At 55.5% G+C, this 18867-nt stretch overlaps 1 protein-coding gene across 1 annotated transcript in view; it reads left to right on the forward strand.

The window, feature by feature from the left end:
• Positions 1-13744, forward strand: part of TTC28 (tetratricopeptide repeat domain 28) — a gene marked incomplete at its 5' end in the record, with an annotated part of 117798 nt that extends 104054 nt beyond the window's left edge. The window contains 11 exon segments of the mRNA XM_083589602.1: positions 401-541; positions 4850-5009; positions 5700-5879; positions 6329-7049; positions 7676-7800; positions 8016-8247; positions 8374-8450; positions 8674-8697; positions 8993-9122; positions 9251-9358; positions 9823-13744. Of these exon segments, the coding sequence (XP_083445728.1) occupies positions 401-541; positions 4850-5009; positions 5700-5879; positions 6329-7049; positions 7676-7800; positions 8016-8247; positions 8374-8450; positions 8674-8697; positions 8993-9122; positions 9251-9358; positions 9823-11480 (3556 nt within the window). The 3' untranslated portion in view covers positions 11481-13744.
• Positions 13745-18867: the final 5123 nt, after the last annotated feature.

Raw genomic sequence — 18867 nt, forward strand, 5'->3', positions numbered from 1 at the left:
CCAGACCTCTGAGACCCCCCCAGGAGTGTGGCTACCCTGAAATCTGTGTTGGGAGGAGAGTAGCATGCAGATGGGCTCTGTTAATTGATCTGTACTGGCCAAATGAAGGCGGTCAAGCCAGCTGCATTCTGAGAAGGGCAGCTGCAGTTGAAATTACCCCAAATGTGCTGAAGGGGAGGTTTTGAATTGTGACTGATTGAAAGCATCATGCTTTTTGCGGGGGGGGGGGAGCAGAGAACAAGCTGGAATTTGAAAAGCAAAAACTCACCACAGCTGTTCCTTTTGTGTTGTTTGCCCAGCTATTTCTCTGGGCCCTGCTTGCTGCTGGGACCACAGATGCCCCCCCCCCCAGTGTTCTCTCAGTTCCGGCTGACATTCCTGCTTCTTGTTCCTCTGCCAGAGCCTCGGCCAGCAGCGAAACTGAGAGTGAGGCAGGAGACATCATGGACCAGCAGTTTGAGGAGATGAGCCACAAGCTGGACTCCACCTCGGACCCCACTGGCTTCCTGAGGATGGTCAGCAGGAACAACCTCTTCAACAGGTAGGGTGAAGGGAAGAGGAGAGCCCTGGGGGCCCCTGCCCTGTCCTCCTCGTGGGGCTCTCTCCAGCCACCCTCCTTCTCTCTAGCCTCTCGGTTTCTGCCTGCTGAGACCCCCCCACTTCGCTGTCCAGGGTGGGGGCAGAAGCAGGCATTCAGACGTGGCTTGGGCAGAAAAGTGAAACCTCCTGGGTGGGGACTGGGCTTTCCCCCTCATTCCAGCTCACTCAGGAACAACAGTTACTTTAGACAGTTACTGAACATACACAGTGCAATCTTTGTTTAAAAACAAAACAAAAACACAGCTAAGCTTGCTTCACTACTTTAAGAACATGAAATGTATCCCTGAAAACAACCATTTAGTATATGTATGAAATTTAAAGATATACCATAAATCACCTCTTACACGAGTATTGTGTGTATACGCAAAATCACATAAAGTCTAGAAAACAGTAAAAAAAGAAAAGAAATAGCTGCACTTATCGGTGAATGTGGCTCTTCATCTTCCTCCCCTCCTCCTCTTCGCTGGATGTTGGTTCAGGGTTGACCGATAGCCAGAAAAAGTGCATGGCTGTGGTTCAGATCCAGAGGTGGGTTGCACGGGCTCATTTGGTGATGGTGCTGCTGGGTTCTTGACCAGGAACGTGGTGATTGGCAACTGCTGCTGTTGTCTCTTGAGTTTGTCAAACAATTCCTAGTATGCAACCCCACGGATTATCTTCAGGCTGCATTCCATGGAGGGGGTCAAACACTGCAAGTCAGATCATTTGCGTGCATTGTGACTTGGAAGAGGTGAGAAAATTTCTGCAGGTTCCCACATGCTGGCTCATCCTGCCCACCATCCTCAACCTCATCCTCACATTCTGAACCTGATCTGACCAGCTCCTCTCGCTCTTCAACAGTTGATGCCTGTTGGTGCTCAGTTAGCCCTTCCACTTCTTCCTGGATGAGGCCAAGAAAGCCATCCCCTGGCCATCTGCACGGTGTCCTCCACCTGAAAATCCCTTGAAATGTGTGTACATTCCTTCCACAAGTTCCTCCAGTGTGCGCTCACTGTTTCAGGCGTGACTGCATCCATGGCCTCTTTGATGTAAGTAATGCAATGGGCAATGTTGATGGACTTCCAGCATGCCATGAGATCAAGATCTGGATCAGCATCAGTTGTGTTGATCATCCAGCAGAAGGTGAGCTTTGTGTAAGCAGACTTGAAGCAGCAAATCCCATCTTGATCCAGATGCTGGATGAGGGAGGTCTCACTGGCCAGAGCAGAGAGACAGCCTCAACCTCGCTGTATGCTCAGCAGAGTGCCTTGCGGTGCCCAGGAGCATCGTCCTCAAGCAGTGGCCGTTTGACCTCCAGGTTCTCCTCCTCAAGGCAACGCCGCACTTCTGGAATGAAGCACTTGTGGAGCCAGGCCAGATAGGATGAAGAAGTCACCCAGGCCTTTTTGTTGGATTGCCAAAGCACAAGAAGGAGATTATTTTTCTTCCAGAAGAACCTTGTCTTGTCTGCATTGAAGACTTGCTCTGGAAGATGCGCCCTTTAGCTGCTCAGGGTATGCGTTCGTAGCCTCTTTGTCTGCAGATGCAGCTACCCCAGTCGTGCAGACATTTTTTAGGCTCAAGCAATGCTCAAAGCTGTTAAGCCAGCTGGGGCTGCCTCCAAAGTCCTTGGCAGGCCAGTCTGCATCTGTGGTGGAAGGTTGGAAGTGCTCATGGAGGCTGAGCGCCTTTTGCCACAAGGCACTGCCATCCCTAGGAGTGCATTTTTGGCTCGTGTCTTCCAACCACACGTTCAGTGCCTTCTCTGTCTTCATCAAAGCCTTGTCCCATGCCTGTCTGGGCATCTTTGCAGTGAGTGGTGTGCTTGCTGCCACAGCCCCACAGATCTGCTTCTCATGCACCTTGATGGCACTTATGCTGGACGCATTCCAGCCATAGCTGCCTGCTGCTGTCCACATGGGCCTGCCATCCCTCAGGCAGTCCTGCACAGCCACCTCCTCTTTGAGCATCAGGCCGCTCTTCGCTTCTTTGCTTCTTTGCTTTCTTGGTTGTGGTTCTTGTTATACTTATTTATATACCACCCTTTTCCCTGACATGGACCAATGGCAGTTTACAGATAAAAATTAGAACAGCTAAAAACATAGGGAGAAAAGCAGTCATTAAAAACAATTGAACATTGATGAAGTTTAATCTATATATAATACATTAAAAAATTGATTTAAAACATACTGGTAATTACAGTGAAAACAACATGGCACCAGCCCTTTAATTGAAAGCAGTCAGTTCTCAAAAACCTGATGGAACAAGGTCTTTACTGTCCAGTGCAAGGACAGCAGGGAAGGAGCCAGTCCAGCTTCTCTAGGGAGGGAGTTCCAGAGTCTAGGAGCAGCCACCACCAAGAAGGCCCTCTCCCAGCAGTAGTTAATGGTGATGTCTTGCATTTGGGGGCCCTTCTGCAGTCTGCAACTCGCTGCAAACTCCACCACGCTCCTCTGACTCTCCAACCACACCACAACTCTCTTGCAATGGCTGCTGGGATTGCCAGCTGTGGCCCCCCCACTAAGAATTTATTTATTTTTTGATAATCCGTGTAAAGCTATGATCGTGAAAGTTGATTGTTCAGTTATTTAATTTCTTAATATATTAAAAATATCTCTGACTGGTGTGCAGAAAACTGAAGCAACAACAGACAACGTAAACAAAATAATATTACAAAATACACCACTATGTAGAGAAATGTTACCTTAATGCAAAGTTACTAATATATATAAATCCGTATTGATTCATTTTCCTTTTGACCCACCCTCCCTCTCAGCCTCCAGGGTCCAAAAAGTTAAATCAGCGAAAGATGTGATCTACCCATAAAAGGCTTCATTTTGTTCAAAGGGTAATTAACAATCTATCCAGGTGTTTGAGACAGAGCAGCTGTGTCTGAAGGAACTTCGGCGGCAGCTCCAAGGTTTTGAGGTTGGGAGAATAAGGGGAACAGAAACCATCAGTACTGCAGTAAAATGGAAGAAGGTTTTTTTCTGGTTTAGAAATAGTTTGTAGACTCACAGTGTTACCATACAAAAATGAAGTAAATGTTTAAAGATTTAAAACGCAAAAATTAAACATTCTTGCAACAATGTTGTTGTGGTTATTTATTAAATTTACATACTGCCCTTCACCTGCAAATCCCAGGGCAGTTCACATCAGAACCCCCCCCCCCCAAAACAACAACAACAAAAAAGGCAAAACTAAATGCAGTCATTTTACTGGCAGCAAAGGGGCCCGTCTCCATTCTGCGTGTGTCTTCCTGGCGGTAAACGTTCCATGGGGTCCTGAGCTGGACCTGCCGCTTTCCTGGAGGGAGAGGTTCTGTTGCACTGGGGGCTGGGGGTGCCTGAGGAGCCTCTTCAGCCTGAGGCCACATTCCCTTCTGGGAGGGGAGCAGAGGCAGAGCGATGGGGGGGGGGGTTCCTTTGTACTGTGGCTTAGCTGCTGGACACAGCCAGAACCAAAGGGGTCAGGCTGGGGAGAGTCCCAAGGCAGCACCAAAAGAGTGGGTGGGGAGGGAAGCAGCGCCTTGCAGGGCCTGGAAGAGGGTGCTTGCCTTGCACCCTGCCAGGCCTCCCTTGGTCTTCATTAAGCTGTGCCCCCGCAACCTGTCCCTGGGATAAATTCTTGGTCTCACAAACAAGGCAGGAGGGTGGAGAGGTGCTGCCCCCTGCTGGCTGTTCAGAGCCTATGCTGCTTCCTCCTCTTGCATCTCAAACTCATCTCTGTGTGGTGAGCAGCCATGAAGTCTGGGCCCTTTGGGAAAGGAGATGCAGAGGGAGAGGGAGCCTCCCTGGGCAGTGCCCGGTGCCCCCTCTCCAGCCAGGCTTAGGAGATGGACCTCCTCCCTGCCCCCAGCTAGCAAGGTCGCTCAGCTCTTGGGGCAGACTGAAGGGATCGGCTGTGGTTGGCATGGGCCAGCTGGCTGGCGCAGAGGGAGCTGCCTCCATCCTGCGGGTTCTCGCCAACTGGGGCTTCAGCTGCGTTGAAGTGGACCCATGCCATTCTCTCCAGGTCAGAGCTGGCGGCCGCTGCTTCACTCAGCCACAAAATGTTCCCCCATGGAGGTTGTGCCAATGCCGTGGGGCATGGGCTAACTTCTGGAGAAGAAGATGTGCCCCCCAGCCCCTGCCTCCTGTTGCATTCCAGCCAGTGCCCATGGGCATCTCAGGAGGGGCAGCAGAGCCCTCCACTTCTGCAGGGCTTTTGGGGTGTGTGTGCCAGAGGGGTTGGGGTTCTAGACCTGCAACGCTCTCCCCGCTCTCCACAGGAGCTGCCAGAGCATGAACAGCCTCTTCAGCGGAGGAGGCCCAACGTCCCCAGCCAAAGAAGCCGCCTCCTCCTCTTCCTCCTTGCCCCGCCGTCTCAGCTCCTTCAGCAAGTCCCCCCTGCGCTCCCTCTATGACCTGCTGATTGGGCCCATGGAAGGGGTAAGTCCTGGGCAGTGCCTCCCTTGGGATAGCAAGCCCCCCCTGGACACTACTGGGAAGCAGGAGGGGGGTTGCAAGAGGGTCCTGGTGGGGCAAGGTGGGGTGGCTTCCCTTTCTGGGATTCCTCCTCTTTGGCCTGACGTGAGGGTAAATGAAACCTAGTTGGCCACCAGTTTTGTCCCACTCCAGAAAGAAGTACAGAGCTGAAGTCTTTCCTGCCTTCTTCCTCCTGGCCACCTGCTGTGGTGGCGGCGTCTTGTCAGGGAGAGTCCTGGTTCGGCCGCTTGCGAGAGAGTCGCAGGCAGGCAGGCAGGAGAAGTGGGTGGCTCTGCCTCTCTCCCCAGACCTCCTTCTCCTGGGCCTTGGGGTCTTTCATTAGCCACTGACCCGGGTCCCCTCTCCCCTTGGCCTTGCTGCCTTGCTCTGTTGTGGGCAGCTGGGCTCCCTGGGTGGCAGTGGCGGGGGGCGTGTGCAGGAGGAAAATGCAGCTCAGCCTGGCAGTTGGGGAACTTGCCTGTGAGGGTGCTGTTTTAATAATTCTGAATGGCTTTGGTTTGTTTTGTGCCACCCAAGGCACCTTTGGGAGGAAGGGCAGGTGTGTTCCTGTGTGTGTGTGTGTTCCAAAAGATCTTTGCCTCCTCCTCCTCCTCCTCCTCTCTCTCTCTCCCTCCCTCCCTCCCTCCCTCCCAGGGCCTGATGCACTCCAGTGGGCCGGTCGGCCGCCACCGGCAGCTGGTCCTGGTGCTGGAAGGGGAGCTGTACCTCATCCCTTTTGCGCTCCTCAAGGGCAGCTCCTCCAACGAGTACCTGTACGAGCGCTTCAGCCTCATTGCAGTGCCCTCCCTCCGCGCCCTGAACCCCAGCGCCAAGGTAGGCTGCCTGCTCCCCCACTTCTCCTCCGCGTCCTCTGGGCCCTGGGAAGCTGGTGGGGCAGAGCCGCCCCGTTGCTGTCCCATAGCGGCAGGGAGTCCTACCCCCCACCCCTGCCTCCCTCTTGTGACCCTCCAAGACCCCCAAGCCACTTTTGTTCCTGTGGCAGGAAGGTATAGCCCTGGGTCTGCCCCCCTGTTCTTCCTCCTTCCACCCCACAGCTCCCTGGCCCGCATTGCCATGCCAACAGCGCCAACCAAGGACCTGCCAGGCCACAGCAGCACGTAGAGGGTGCAAGTGCCCAGCTGGGAGGCAGTGAGGGGGCGAGGGAGTTGGTCCTCCGACCAGCAGGGGTGGCCCCGTGGTCAGGCATTCCCTGTGCGGGGCTCGCTGGTGTGAGCAGTCCAGCCCTGGGGAAGGTGACACAGCTTCTCCTTCTGCCCTTCCAGAGCCAGGCCAAGAAGGGTCCCTCTGCATACGGCAGCTCCCCTGCCATGGCTGCCGTCATCGGCAACCCCAAGCTGCCCCCCTCGGTGATGGACCGCTGGCTGTGGGGGCCCATGCCCTCCGCCGAGGAGGAGGCCTATGCAGTCGCGGAGCTGCTGGGCTGCCAGCCCCTGGTGGGCAGCATGGCCACCAAGGAGCGAGTGATGAGCGCCCTGGCCCAGGCCGAGTGCGCCCACTTCGCCACCCACGTCTCGTGGAAGCTGGCCGCCCTGGTCCTGACGCCCAACGCCGAGAGCCTGGCGGCCGGCAGCAAAGGTGCCTTTGGTAACTCCTACACCATCCCGGAGTCTCTGCGCATGCAGGACGACACCAGCGACGCAGAGAGCATCTCAGACTGCCCGCCTCTCCAGGAGTTTCTGCTCACGGCAGCCGACGTGCTGGACCTGCGCTTGCCTCTCAAGCTGGTGGTGCTGGGCTCCTACCAGGAGTCCAACGGCAAGGTCACGGCCGACGGGGTGATTGGGCTGACGAGAGCCTTCCTGGCGGCTGGCGCCCACTGCGTCTTGGTCTCCCTCTGGCCGGTGCCCACGGCCGCTTCCAAGGTGTTTGTCCACAGCTTCTACACGGCGCTGCTTGGAGGCCTCAAGGCCAGCGCAGCACTGGGAGAGGCCATGAAGATGGTGCAGAGCAGCAAGCAGTTTGCCCACCCCTCCAACTGGGCAGGTGAGGAAGGGTCCTGAACATGGTGCCCACCCCAGACCAGGAGGTCACTGTGGCTGTGAATGTCCTGAGCCGAAGGTGGTGCTGGCATAGCTTGGGGGGCTGGGTGCTCCCCCTGCCCTGCCCTTGCCGTGAGTCAGAGAGGGTGGCTCTTACCCCTGAGACCATGTGCAAGGCGAGCGTGGCCAGCCCACCCATGAGGCAAGGTGAGGGACTGCCTCAGGCGGAAGGATCCACAGGGACAGCAGATCTCACCTCCAAGGAATGGCAACGATGGCACATTCCTTGGAGGTTGGATCTGCCACCCATGCTGCCTCTAAGTGGCCTCTTGGCGAATAGGAGGGACTGCTGGTCTCCGTGCACCCCTTGGGAAGAAATGGCAGGGGCTGCCTTTGGGGGTCTCTAAGTCTCAGCACTGGCCCGGCATGATTGAAAGTGGGCCGCTTTTGCCCCTAGAATGCCCTCTGATTCCCACTTCAAGTGATTTTGCAGCCCCTACCTTGTTCCCAAAGCAGATCACCTTCACTTCCCCTTTGCTCCCTGGCAGGAGGGGGCAGCATTTTGTGGTTTGCCTCGGGTGCCAAAATGCCTTGGGCAGGCCCTGAGAGTGAGACTTGTCCCCGCTGCAGGCTTCATGCTGATTGGGAGCGACGTGAAACTGAACAGCCCTTCCTCTCTGGTTGGCCAAGCCCTGACCGACATCCTGCAGCACCCAGAGCGGGCGCGCGATGCCCTGCGGGTCCTACTCCACCTGGTGAGTGTGCAGCCGCTGCCTCAGAGGAGCTGAGCATGTGGGTGGCGAGACAAGCGGCAAGGAAGGGGCTGGCTGTGCTCACCTCAAGCCTTGAGCTTCTCTGGGGGCTCTCGCCGGATGTGGGGCATGTGGAGCCCCTCAGGAGCCTCCCTCTAGCTTGGGATGGGGCAGGGAGGGAGGCGGGAGGGAGCTCACACACTCTGCTTTGCGCATAGGTTGAGAAGTCCCTGCAACGGATCCACAGCGGGCAGCACAACTCCATGTACACCTCCCAGCAGAGTGTGGAGAACAAAGTGGGCGGGATCCCAGGCTGGCAGGCTCTCCTGACCGCGGTGGGCTTCCGGCTGGATCCCCCGGCCAGCGGGCTCCCCGCAGCTGTCTTCTTTCCCACCGCAGACCCCGGAGACCGTCTCCAGCAGTGCAGCACCACGCTCCAATCCCTGCTGGGTGAGGTTCGGGCAGAGGCTGGGCAGGGCAGCCTCTGGGCCCCTCTGGGGCACCCAGGGCCTGGGGTGGGGGTGAGGGCGGGGCTTTTCCCCAGAGTGATGGGGCCTCTCTGCCTCTCCATGGCAGGTTTGCCCAATGCTGCCCTTCAAGCCCTCTGCAAGCTCATCACCGCCTCTGAGACGGGAGAGCAGCTCATCAGCAGGGTGAGTGGCGTGTCACCCCCCCCCCCCGAGGCCCCTCTGGCAGTGATCACTGGGGCCAGACAAGGAGCGCTGCCTGACGCCCACCCTGCTGCAAAGGGACACCATCAGGCTGCTGCCTGAGCGCGCCCTCTCCTGGCTCTAAACACCTCTCTCTCTCTCTCTCTCTCTCTCTCTCTCTCTCTCTCTCTCTCTCTCTCCCAATTCTCCTTTCTGCTTCCCAAAGGCTGTTAAAAATATGGTAGGAATGGTGAGTATCAGAACCCTCCCTTCAACCCTCTCTCCCATCCTGCACCTGAGTTCTGGGGTGGGGGGGCAGCCTTCTGCTTCCCTCCTTTGTGTCCTTTTCAGCAGCAGCAGCAGCAGCAGCAGCCTTGCTTTCCGCCCTGTCCCCGGAGCAGCACATTCCTTGCTCTTTCCTTCCTCCTGCTCCTCCCTTGGCTGGCCTCCAGAGAGGAAGGGGGCTGGGGAGGGGGAGGAGAGTCGAGCTGGGTTGGTCTGCCTCTAACTAACTGCTTCTCCTTCCTCCTCCTCCTGCACTCCAGCTCCATCAAGTCCTGGTGCAGCTCCAGGTGGGAGAGAAGGAGCAAGATTTCTCCTTGGCCCCCATCCAGGTCTCCATCAGCGTCCAGCTTTGGCGACTGCCAGGCTGCCACGAGTTCCTGGCAGCTCTCGGTAAGGCAGGGGGTGTGCCTTTGGGGTGCCAGCCGGGAGGGAGGGCAGGACAGGTCCTCCTGCTCCAGGGGCTGCCCACTGGGCCCCTCCCTGTGGGCTCCCGGGCTTAAGCCGTGTCTTGCTTGCAGGCTTCGACCTGTGCGAAGTTGGCCAGGAGGAGGTGATCCTGAAGACAGGCAAGCAGGCCAGCCGCCGGACGATGCACTTTGCTCTGCAGACGCTTCTCTCGCTTTTTGGTGAGGCTTCTGCCTGGGAAAGGGGCGCCTTCTGGCTGGGATGGTGGGCATGGGAACACAAGCTTCCTGCACGGGGAATGTCCTCCAGCAGCTGCCCAAGAGATTGGGCGGGGGGCACCAAGGGGCTGGGAAAGGAGGCCTGGGTGCCACCGCTCCTTTGCTCAGCTGTTGCTCTGGAACTGTGCCTGGTCTTTTTGGCAAATGGCAACCATGCCTGGGTGGCCGGCAGGACAAGCGGCAGCAGCTGGAGATACTGGCACCAAATCCTCAAAGGAGGGGTGGGGTGGGGTGCCTGCCAGCAGCATGTGGCCCTCGGGGGGCTCCTGAGTGGTGAGCAGTGGGGACTCACAGCTTGGCTCCAGGGGGTCAACCCCTGTAAGAGCGCTTGAGGCTGTTCCTCTCTGGGCCTCGGGGAGCACCCCTGCTGCCTCCTTGGCTTTCATGCCCCTCTCTGCTTTCTCTAGACTCCACGGAGCTCCCCAAACGACTCAGCCTGGACAGCTCCTCCTCCCTCGAGTCGCTGGCCTCTGCTCAGTCCATCTCCAACCCTGGGCCGCTGTGCTACCAGAACCCGCCCTTCTCTCCGCCATGCCCCGACAGCCTGGGCTCCGACGCCATCTCCGTCTACAGCCTCAACTCCATCACGTCTTCCATCAGCTTTGCTTCCAAGCCCGAGTGTGGCGTGGCGGAAGGGGGCGGCTCCAGGGGGCGCCTGGACCCCGAGAGGCCCAAGAATGCCTATCCCCAAAGGGCTGCCCCGCCCCACGGGCAGCTCTCGCCTCCAGGCAGTGCTGTCCCCAGCAAGGAGGAGGAAGACGACGAGGAGTATGAAGGCTTCTCCATCATCAGCAACGAGCCTCTGGCGACCTACCAGGACAGCAGGCGGGGGCGCTTTTCCCCTGACCACAATCCCTCCCGGACTCATAGAGGCAGAGGCGTTGTGGTCTCGGTCAGTTCCAAGGGGAGTGTCAGCTCTCCCAACTCCCCTGTGAAAATGGCTCTTATTCCCAGCCCAAACTCCCCTTTCCAAAAAGTTGGGAAACTGGCCAGTTCGGACACTGGTGAGTCGGACCAGTCCAGCACTGAGACAGACAGCACCGTCAAGTCCCAGGAGGAGAGCGCGCCCCCGCTGGACCCCCGCGAGTTGGCCCAGAAGATCCTGGAGGAGACGCAGAGCCACCTCCTGGCCGTGGAGCAGCTGCAACGCAGCAGCCAGCTGGCACAGAGCAGCAGCAGCAGCCTGGACCCCCTCCCCAGAGCCCCCCTGCTGCCCACGGGGCGTGCCTCCTCCTTCCGCTCCTCAGAGACCAGCGCCTTCAGCAGGCCTCTGTGCTCTGGCCACAAGGGCCAGGCCTCCCCTGCCCCCCTCCGGCCAAAGCCCCCTGCCAGGAGCTCCTCCCTGCAGAAAGTCAGCTCTGGCTACAGCAGCCCCACCACCTCCGAGGCCTCCCACCAAGAGGAAGGGGCTGGCCCCCACAGCAGCCAGCCGTCCCCCAGCTCCGAGCCTCAGGGGGGGTTCCTGCCCGGGGAGCAGCCGCCTCTGCTGTCCTCACCCTTCCGGCTCAAATACCCCAGCTCCCCCTACAGCACCCACATTTCCAAATCGCCCAGGAACGCCTCCCCAAGCTCAGGGCACCACTCCCCGGCCGGCAGCACCCCCTCACCCGCTCTCTCCTACTCTTCCGCCAGCTCTGCCCGCTCCAGCCCCGCCGACGCCCCCTCCCTCGACAAGCTCAAGATGGCCGCCATCGATGAGAAGGTGCAGGCCATCCACAACCTAAAGATGTTCTGGCAAAACGCCCCTCAGCACCCCACGGGGCCCCTCAAGATCTTCCGGAGCTCCTCGGGGAGGAGGGACGTCCTCAGCTTGCTGAACTTGTCTCCGCGGCACGGCAAGGAGGAAGGGGCCGACAAACTGGAGCTGAAGGACTTATCTGCCCCTCGGCCACTTTCTTCCCCTCAGAGGGGTGCCCCCAATGGACACACCAGCCCCCTGGCCCCCCCGGCACAGGCCCCAGCCCCCACCAGCACCCCAGGCCCTGGGCACCCCGCACGGCTGCCCTCTGGGAATGGCTACAAGTTCTTGTCGCCGGGACGGTTCTTCCCCTCCTCCAAGTGCTGAAGCCCCCAGCTACCTGCTCTGCTGGTCAGGAGCCCAGGGCCTTGTCCTCGCCTGTTTCCTTGGACGAGGCAGAACCTTGAGCCACGAGCTGGGAGGGGTGGGCAGAGGCGGATCCAGGCGCTCAGTGAGCTGCCTGGGCAGAGGCTAGAGCTGTGGATCGGTGCCAGCTGGCAGCTTGCCTCCTCTCAGTGCCCCCCCCCCGGGTGCCGGATACCAGCTTCCAGAGTCACCAAGGACTGGAGTGGGAGGAGGGTGTTCTAGCAGGCAAGATTCACAAACAACTGTCTGTGGTGAAGAGGGAGAAGCCTCTCTTTTGATGCTTCTGGGGAGGTGGGTTGCTAGAAGTGGGTTGGCACGGCCCTTTTCTGGGAGATGCAAGTGTGGTCTTGTGGTCGCCTGCCCTCCAGGGGTCTTCTCTGGAATGACTAGACCCCGCCTAGAGACCTTGTCTGGCTGGGACAGGCAGGAGGATCCCTTGGGTGCTGGAGCTGGCGCAGAGTCAAACCACAGCAGGCTCTGTCCTTTGCAAACAATGACGCGACTCTGCTCTGGGGCAGTAGCTGCTGGCCTGGAGGTCCAGGGCCCCCCATCTGGCACCAGGCCTCCTGCCTCCCTTTGCCACCTTGCCTCCTCCTGGGGGCTTTCCCTTGCTCACCTGATTTGGGTCAGACACCGGGCTCTGCGTCCCAAGCACAAAGGAGAGGTCCCCCTGCTCCTCTCCCCACCTTCCTCCCCCCACATCCCTATTACTGTGCCAGGGGCTTTGGGTTTCTGAAGGCAGGAGTGTGGGGGTTGCCAGGAGTTGCCCAGCTTGCTGGCACATGGGGAGCAAGTGCTGGGGTTCCTCTCCTTTCTTTGGTTTTCTTTCTTCACATTTCCAAGCTATGCAGCTGCGAGGGGAGGGGGGAGCCTTCATCCAGGCCAGGAGACGCAGGCGGAAGCCAGAGAGTGGGAAGACAGGGCAGGTCCCAGCAGGCCGCTTGCCCATCAGTGGGAACCCAACCCTTCGGGGTCCTGCCCATTGGCTGGTGGGTGTGGTGGGCCTGCCCCCCAAGGCCCAGCCTCTTCCCTTGTGGGTGCGAGCTCTCGGGAGCACCTCTTGGTCTTCGTCTACTCTATGCAAAGCCACTCTGCAGGCAGCTGCAGGAGGTTTTCTGCAAAATCTTGGGAGGGCCTGTAGCCCCGCCCCCTGCAGCCTGCAGAGCTTCTGTGCTTCCTTCCTTGCTTGCTTCTTAGGCAGAAGTCTAAGCAATGGTGCTTTCATGGGCTGCCGCCCTCCTCCGCCCGCTTCCTGGTGGTGCCAGGTGCTGCAGCCTCCAGCCTTCTCAGAATGCCAGTTCTTCCCTTGAGGGGGGAAGAGGGGGCTCCCTGCAGGGCCCCTTTGGCCTCAAGTTCCACGTTCAGCAAAGCCTCTCCCCTCTGCCCCCATCCTGGCTCTCACCTCACTCCTCTGCTCCCCGTGAGGAGGAATCGACCAGGTTTGTCGCTTATATGGGGAAATTCAGGAAGGATCATATCTCTGCACCCCAGGAATCTGTCCCCTGTGGAGCCCCTCCTCGTTCATCGTCCTCCTTGTCGTGTTTGTGCATGTCTGAGTGACAACACTGCTTCTCACAGTGAGCAATAAGCGTTCGGTGTGATGCCACGTACAAGTCCCCCCCCCACTCGCACACACACACACACACACACACACACACACACACCCCTCGCCAAGAGAGGGCCCTTCCATTTGACTCCAGGCTGCAGAGGTCCCTGAGCCACCTGGGCTTTGGTCTCTGTGGGGCCCAGAGCTGGCCAGAGCATGCTGCCCGCTCCCCTCCTGCGCCAAGGCCCTTGCCCAATCTAGGGTCATGCTGGAGAACTGAAAGGTCTGGGGGAGGGTGGTTTCCACCTGCTTGTGTCCATTGGGGGCCTTGTGGTCCATCTGCTCTGCCCCTTGGTCACGTCTTCTTGTGAGGTGGGGCTCTTGTTCCCGGGAATGTGGGGAGGATCCTGGCACACACACACACAGACACATGCTGCCTCCCTGCTTGTCCAAAGCTGGCTGGTCCTCTGCACTCTCTGATCTTTATGCAGCGTTTGCCATGTTTGGCCTATATGGACTTTTTTGTAAATTAAAATTCCCGTTTCCAGACAGCATTAAACTTTTTATATTACGAAGTTTACCATGTAAAAAGAATTTCATATTTTTATTGCAATTCCTAAGGCATTTGGCCGCCTCCTTTGTGATTTCCTTTGTGTCTATTAAAGCATGAGATCTCTCAGCTCCTGTGTTCCTTGTCTGACGTAACTGGCTCTTGGCTTCCCCAGCAGCGCACAAAGGGGGGTGGGGGAGCTTTGGCTGCTGAGCTGGAAGTGGGGAGTGGCAGCCACGGCTGTCCTGCACCTCGACTCTGTGGGGCCCACCCCTTCCTTCATCCTCTCTCTCTGACCCAGCTGGGCTTCCTTCTCCAGATGCAAGAGGGGTTCATGTCTCCCCTCGAACTCTGCCATTGAACAGGATGCCAGGCAGATGTCGGGCCCCCTCTTGGGAGGAGCCCAGCAGCTTGCTTCCACTCCCACTCAGACTTTCTCCCAGCTCCTCCTTCCAGGGCTGCTTTCTGTGGGAAATTGTGTTGCAGCCCCAGGCTGGGCAAGGGGGAACTGGCAGCCACTCTGGCCCCTGGCACACGCAAAGGCACTTGGAGGGCCAGGAGGGGGTGGGGTGTTGTTATGATGAAATGTTGATGCTTGCTCACCAAATTGCACCTGCAAATGAACAAAAGCAATGGATGGGTTGGCATTGGAAGTCCACCTTCACAAGCGCTGTCTGTCTGTCAATGAATCCCACTTGCAAAGAAACTGTGGAGAGTTCACTTCAAGCTCTGAATGGTTCCCTTGGAGCTACACCCATGCCTGTCCCACATGTGGTGTCAGATGTGGGGCAGGTGGCCATGGTTTGGCAAAAACAGCCTGGTGGACTGAAGGCTCTCCATCCTTGGGCTAGCTGCTCCCTCAACAGCCCCAGCTCCTGTTGGGGACAAGATCCGACACCTTCCAGCCCCCAAGCTCCTAGGGAAATTCCCTCACATTCAAACACCTGCCCCCAGTTGCCTGGTGGGTTTTCAAAGGCCTATGTCTTGCCCTGCCACAAAGTTGTTGCTGGAGTCATTCCCTGGTTCCTTTCTTATTCGGAAGCCCTTGACTTGCTCTCACTGTCTCTGTGGGAACATGTGATATTTCTGAACCTGTATTTTAAAGTAGCAATTCCTGTAAAATGCTGGGCTGGTGGACTGGAAGTAACTTTATCCAGAAAGCAGCTTCCTCTGCTGATGTCTGTGTAGGAGACATATTCTAGGCACAGGCAGAAGAAAATGCAATTACATTTTATTGCAAAGAATGTAAAACATATAATTTTTTTAGTAACAAAATTAGCTGTCTGAATTACCTAGGGGTGTCTTTAATAGTCTCTCACACATGTGAAATGTAATAAAAGACACCAAAGTTTATTAAGCATGATCAAAATTGTATCTTAATTACTAGCTTCATTTTCTGAGGCAATGAGAAATGAAATGGACACAGAAATCAGTTATACAAATGGTGCTTTCTGTCTCTCTTAAAGGCCAATCAAACACAGGAGTTGTTTTACCCCACACAGATGGTTCCTGGCTTACATCTCGTAATGCTTCTAGCAGTTTTCAGGCCGTGGCATTAAATGGGGCCAGGATCTCCAGAGCTGATTGTGAGGAGGAGTTGAGAAGAATTGAGGGGAACAAATGACAGTAATGGCTGACATTGGTTACCCTCACATAGACTGGCTATGCATGTGTTGCAGTCTCGACAAAGAAGTAACAGTTCTAGATACCCTAAATGACCTAGAAGTGGCCTAGAACAGGGGGCCATGGAGCAGACTAGGAGGCATTGGCACAGCACTTCGTGCCCAGGACCTGCTGTGAGACATGCGGTTGAACCAACTGGGAGTGGTGACCATCGTGTTACCAGATTTAATCTATATGTAAATTGCCAGGAAAAGCAACAGAGTTGACCAGTTAACCTGAAAGAAGGAAATTTAGCCAATATGAGAGTATTGCTTAAAAAGGCAAAGTCAAGAAGGTCAGATCTCTTCAAGGTGCTTGAGAATTGTTTAAAAACACAGGATTAGAAGCTCAGTGAGAAAATATACCACAGATCAGGAAAGGTATTACAGAGCCCAAGAGGACGCTGGTATGGTTAACAGTCGGAGTCAAAAGCACCCTTAGAGGCAAGAAGGCTTCATTCAAAAATAAAAGTCAAGTCCAAGTGAAGAGAACAAAAAGGCACACAAACCTTGGCAAAAGAAGTGAAAGCAAGAAAGTGTGGGATGCTTAAAAAAACCCAACAACTTGAGGAACACTTTGCTAAAAAACATTTAAGATCACCAATGGGAATATATTAGTTTCAGGAGACGGTCTAGGGAGGCAGCTGGGCCTTGGGATGACCTTGGACACAAAGGTGTACTAAAGAAGAGTGAGGAGACTGCAGAGAAGGGGAAGGCTGCCTTTGCACCTGTCTTCACAATGAAAGCTCTAGGACAGATCCCTGTGCCTGAACTAACTTTTGCCGGAAGGGAGTCTGAGGAACTGAGCCACATGAGGACGAGAAATGAAGTTCTGGGCTTTGAAGACAAAATAGAAACTGGCATCCACCTCAGAGTTGTTGAAGAACCCAGCACCTACTTTGCCTGTCTTCACCCCAAAGGAAAGCAGTGCCCAACCTGGTGATAACAGAATTAATGATGCCAGGAAGGAGCTGAAGCCCAAGATAGGAAAATAGGTGGTAAGGGAATACTTGGCTACTTTAAATGAATTCAGATCTCCAGGGCCTGATGAGCTGCACCAAGGATGCTAAAGAGTTTGAGGATGTAATCTCGGATCCTCTCAGCTCTGAGAATTCTTGGAGAACAGGTGAGGTCTCTGCAGACTGGAGGCGGGCAAATGTTGTCCTCATCTTCAAAAAAGGGGGGAAAGAAGATTCAGGTAACTACCAACCAGTGAGTTTGACATTGATACTAGGATAGGTCCTACAACAGATAATTCAACAGTCAGACTGTGAGCAATTGGAAAAGGATGCTGTGACTACTAAGACCCAGCATGGGTTTCTCAAAAGCAAATTATGCCAGATGAATCATTTTTTAAATAGTAGTAGTAGTAGTAGTAGTAGTAGTAGTAGTAGTAGTTATTTATTATTTATACCCCGCCCATCTGGCTGGGGTTATGAGCTTGGTGGATTGGGGAATTGTGTGGACGTAATGTGTCTTGGCTTCAGTAAGGCTTTTGACAAAGTCTCCCATGATATTCTTGTGAGGAAGCTGGTAAAACGTGCACTGGATGAGTAAACTGAGGGGGATTTGTAGCTGGTTGACTGACCGAACCCGAAAAGAGCTCACTAATAGGTCCCCATCATCCTGGAAAAAAGTGTCAAGTGGGGTGCCCCGGGGTTCTGTCCTGGCTTCTTGTTGTTCAATGTCTTTACAACCTACTAGGACAAAGGAATTGAGGAGATGCTCATCAAATTTGTAGATGACACCAAACTGGGAGGCGTAGCTAATGCCCCAGAAGACAGAATTAGACTTCAAGATGACTAACAGACTGGAGAATGAAGCCAAAACTAACAAAATGAATTTCATTGGAGACAAACTTGAGCAGGAACATCTGGTGTTTAAAAAATCATTTTATTTTATTTTTAAAGAACAGTTTAATTGAGCAAAAGAAAAGAAAGTTAATTACAATTCCATATATGCTCATATCTGTAATATACTTACAGAAATAGGTAACTTGTCCCTCAGATCCGCCTCCATACCTCTGCAGCTGGAGGCAGCGAATGCTCCTGGGTGTCCATCACTAGGAATGGCAAGTGTGGGGACCACTGTTGCATTCATGTCAAGCTTGTAGGCTCCCCAGAAGAAGCCCCGGGTTGGCCACTGTGGGAACAGGATGCTGAAATAAATGGGCCACCTTTGTCCTAATATAAGGAGAGAGTTTTTGAACAAGTGCAGAACATGTGCAGGCCCACAAGGTGTTACTAGTGTTGCCAAGAAGGCCCTTTCCTCACCTCAGGGAAGACAAGGCACAGCTGTAAGGCTCAGATGGGACCTCTGTTTGCTACAGCAGAAGCAAGCAGGAAAGAGGGGAAAGAGGAACTAAAACTCTCAACTATATGTGCCAAGTTACTCTATGGGACTTGGGTACCCAAATTCTTTTCCTCTGGGGCCCAGCCCCCTCAGTACTTCTCCTGCCCCACCTGCACCCACCACTGCCCATCTCTCCTCCCCCTCTTGCTTGCAGCTTCCTACCGTGTGGCCTGGCGTGGAGAAGCCAGGCAGGAGCACACGGGCGGAAGGAGCTGCCAGGGCCAAGCAGCCGCCACATTTGGCTCTGCCCCATGTCATGACATCATGCGTGTGACATCAGGGCATTGTACAGAGCCCCCCCAATCATGTAAAAAAGATGGTGCCTCTGCCCACAGCTCAGGGAAGCCACTTCCTCTAGTTCTAGTGGGTTTTGAGACTCATTTATCCCTACCAACTGAAGGCACACATGATGAATTCCCACTGCGACTACAGAAAGGAAAGGGCAAGTCCCCCTCCCACACACTGTGGTCCTGAGGCCGACCCGTCTGCAGGGGAGTAGGCCAGCTGAATCCCATTCAGACTCCCCATCTAGTGAAGGCTGCTGCCACCCGGGCCCTTCGGACGGACCTTGAGCTCTGCCAACGAATGTCTGGAACCTGAGCAGAGCCAGCTGGGTAACTGGCAAACATGGTGGTTGCCTGAGGAAACCGGCCCTGGCAGCGTCTAGGCCCATGGCAGGCAACAGGTCTCTCGATGTATCAGGCCACATGCCCCAAATAAACACGGATCTTAAAGAAAAGGGTTATGAGTCAGGCTGTGATTGTAACTTAATGACAGCTAATTATAATGGTGTCACACTTGGACAACTGAGGAAGAACCTCTGAGGGCAGGTGGGAGTGGGAGCTGCCACCCCCAAACCTGGAGAGCAAAGAGCTTCAAGGCCAGGCTGCAGAGCAGCAGCTCAGGGTCTATGGACCCAGAGTCAGTGGGCTGCTCATGAGTCAGCAATCCCTACTGCTCCTTCCCTGCCACTAGCTGGGGTTCAGGTGTGGTCTAGGAGGCCATAGTATATCTAGTCTCCTTCTTGCAAGAGACAACGGCATCTCTGTCTCCCTGTTGACTTGCCCCTGTCCCTCATTATGCCTCCTGGTGGTCTTGTACCTGGGGGGGGGGGCTACGCTGTCATGAGTGTTTCTGGACCATATATGGCTTATATGGATATGATATGATGCTGTGGATTCTGGACTGTGCTGCAATACAAACTCTGTGCTGCTGGGATGGACTCTGGAGAGAAGCTGA

The sequence above is a fragment of the Podarcis filfolensis genome (genome assembly GCF_964270895.1).
Source record: "Podarcis filfolensis genome assembly, chromosome: 16".
In the NCBI taxonomy this organism is placed as follows: domain Eukaryota; kingdom Metazoa; phylum Chordata; class Lepidosauria; order Squamata; family Lacertidae; genus Podarcis; species Podarcis filfolensis.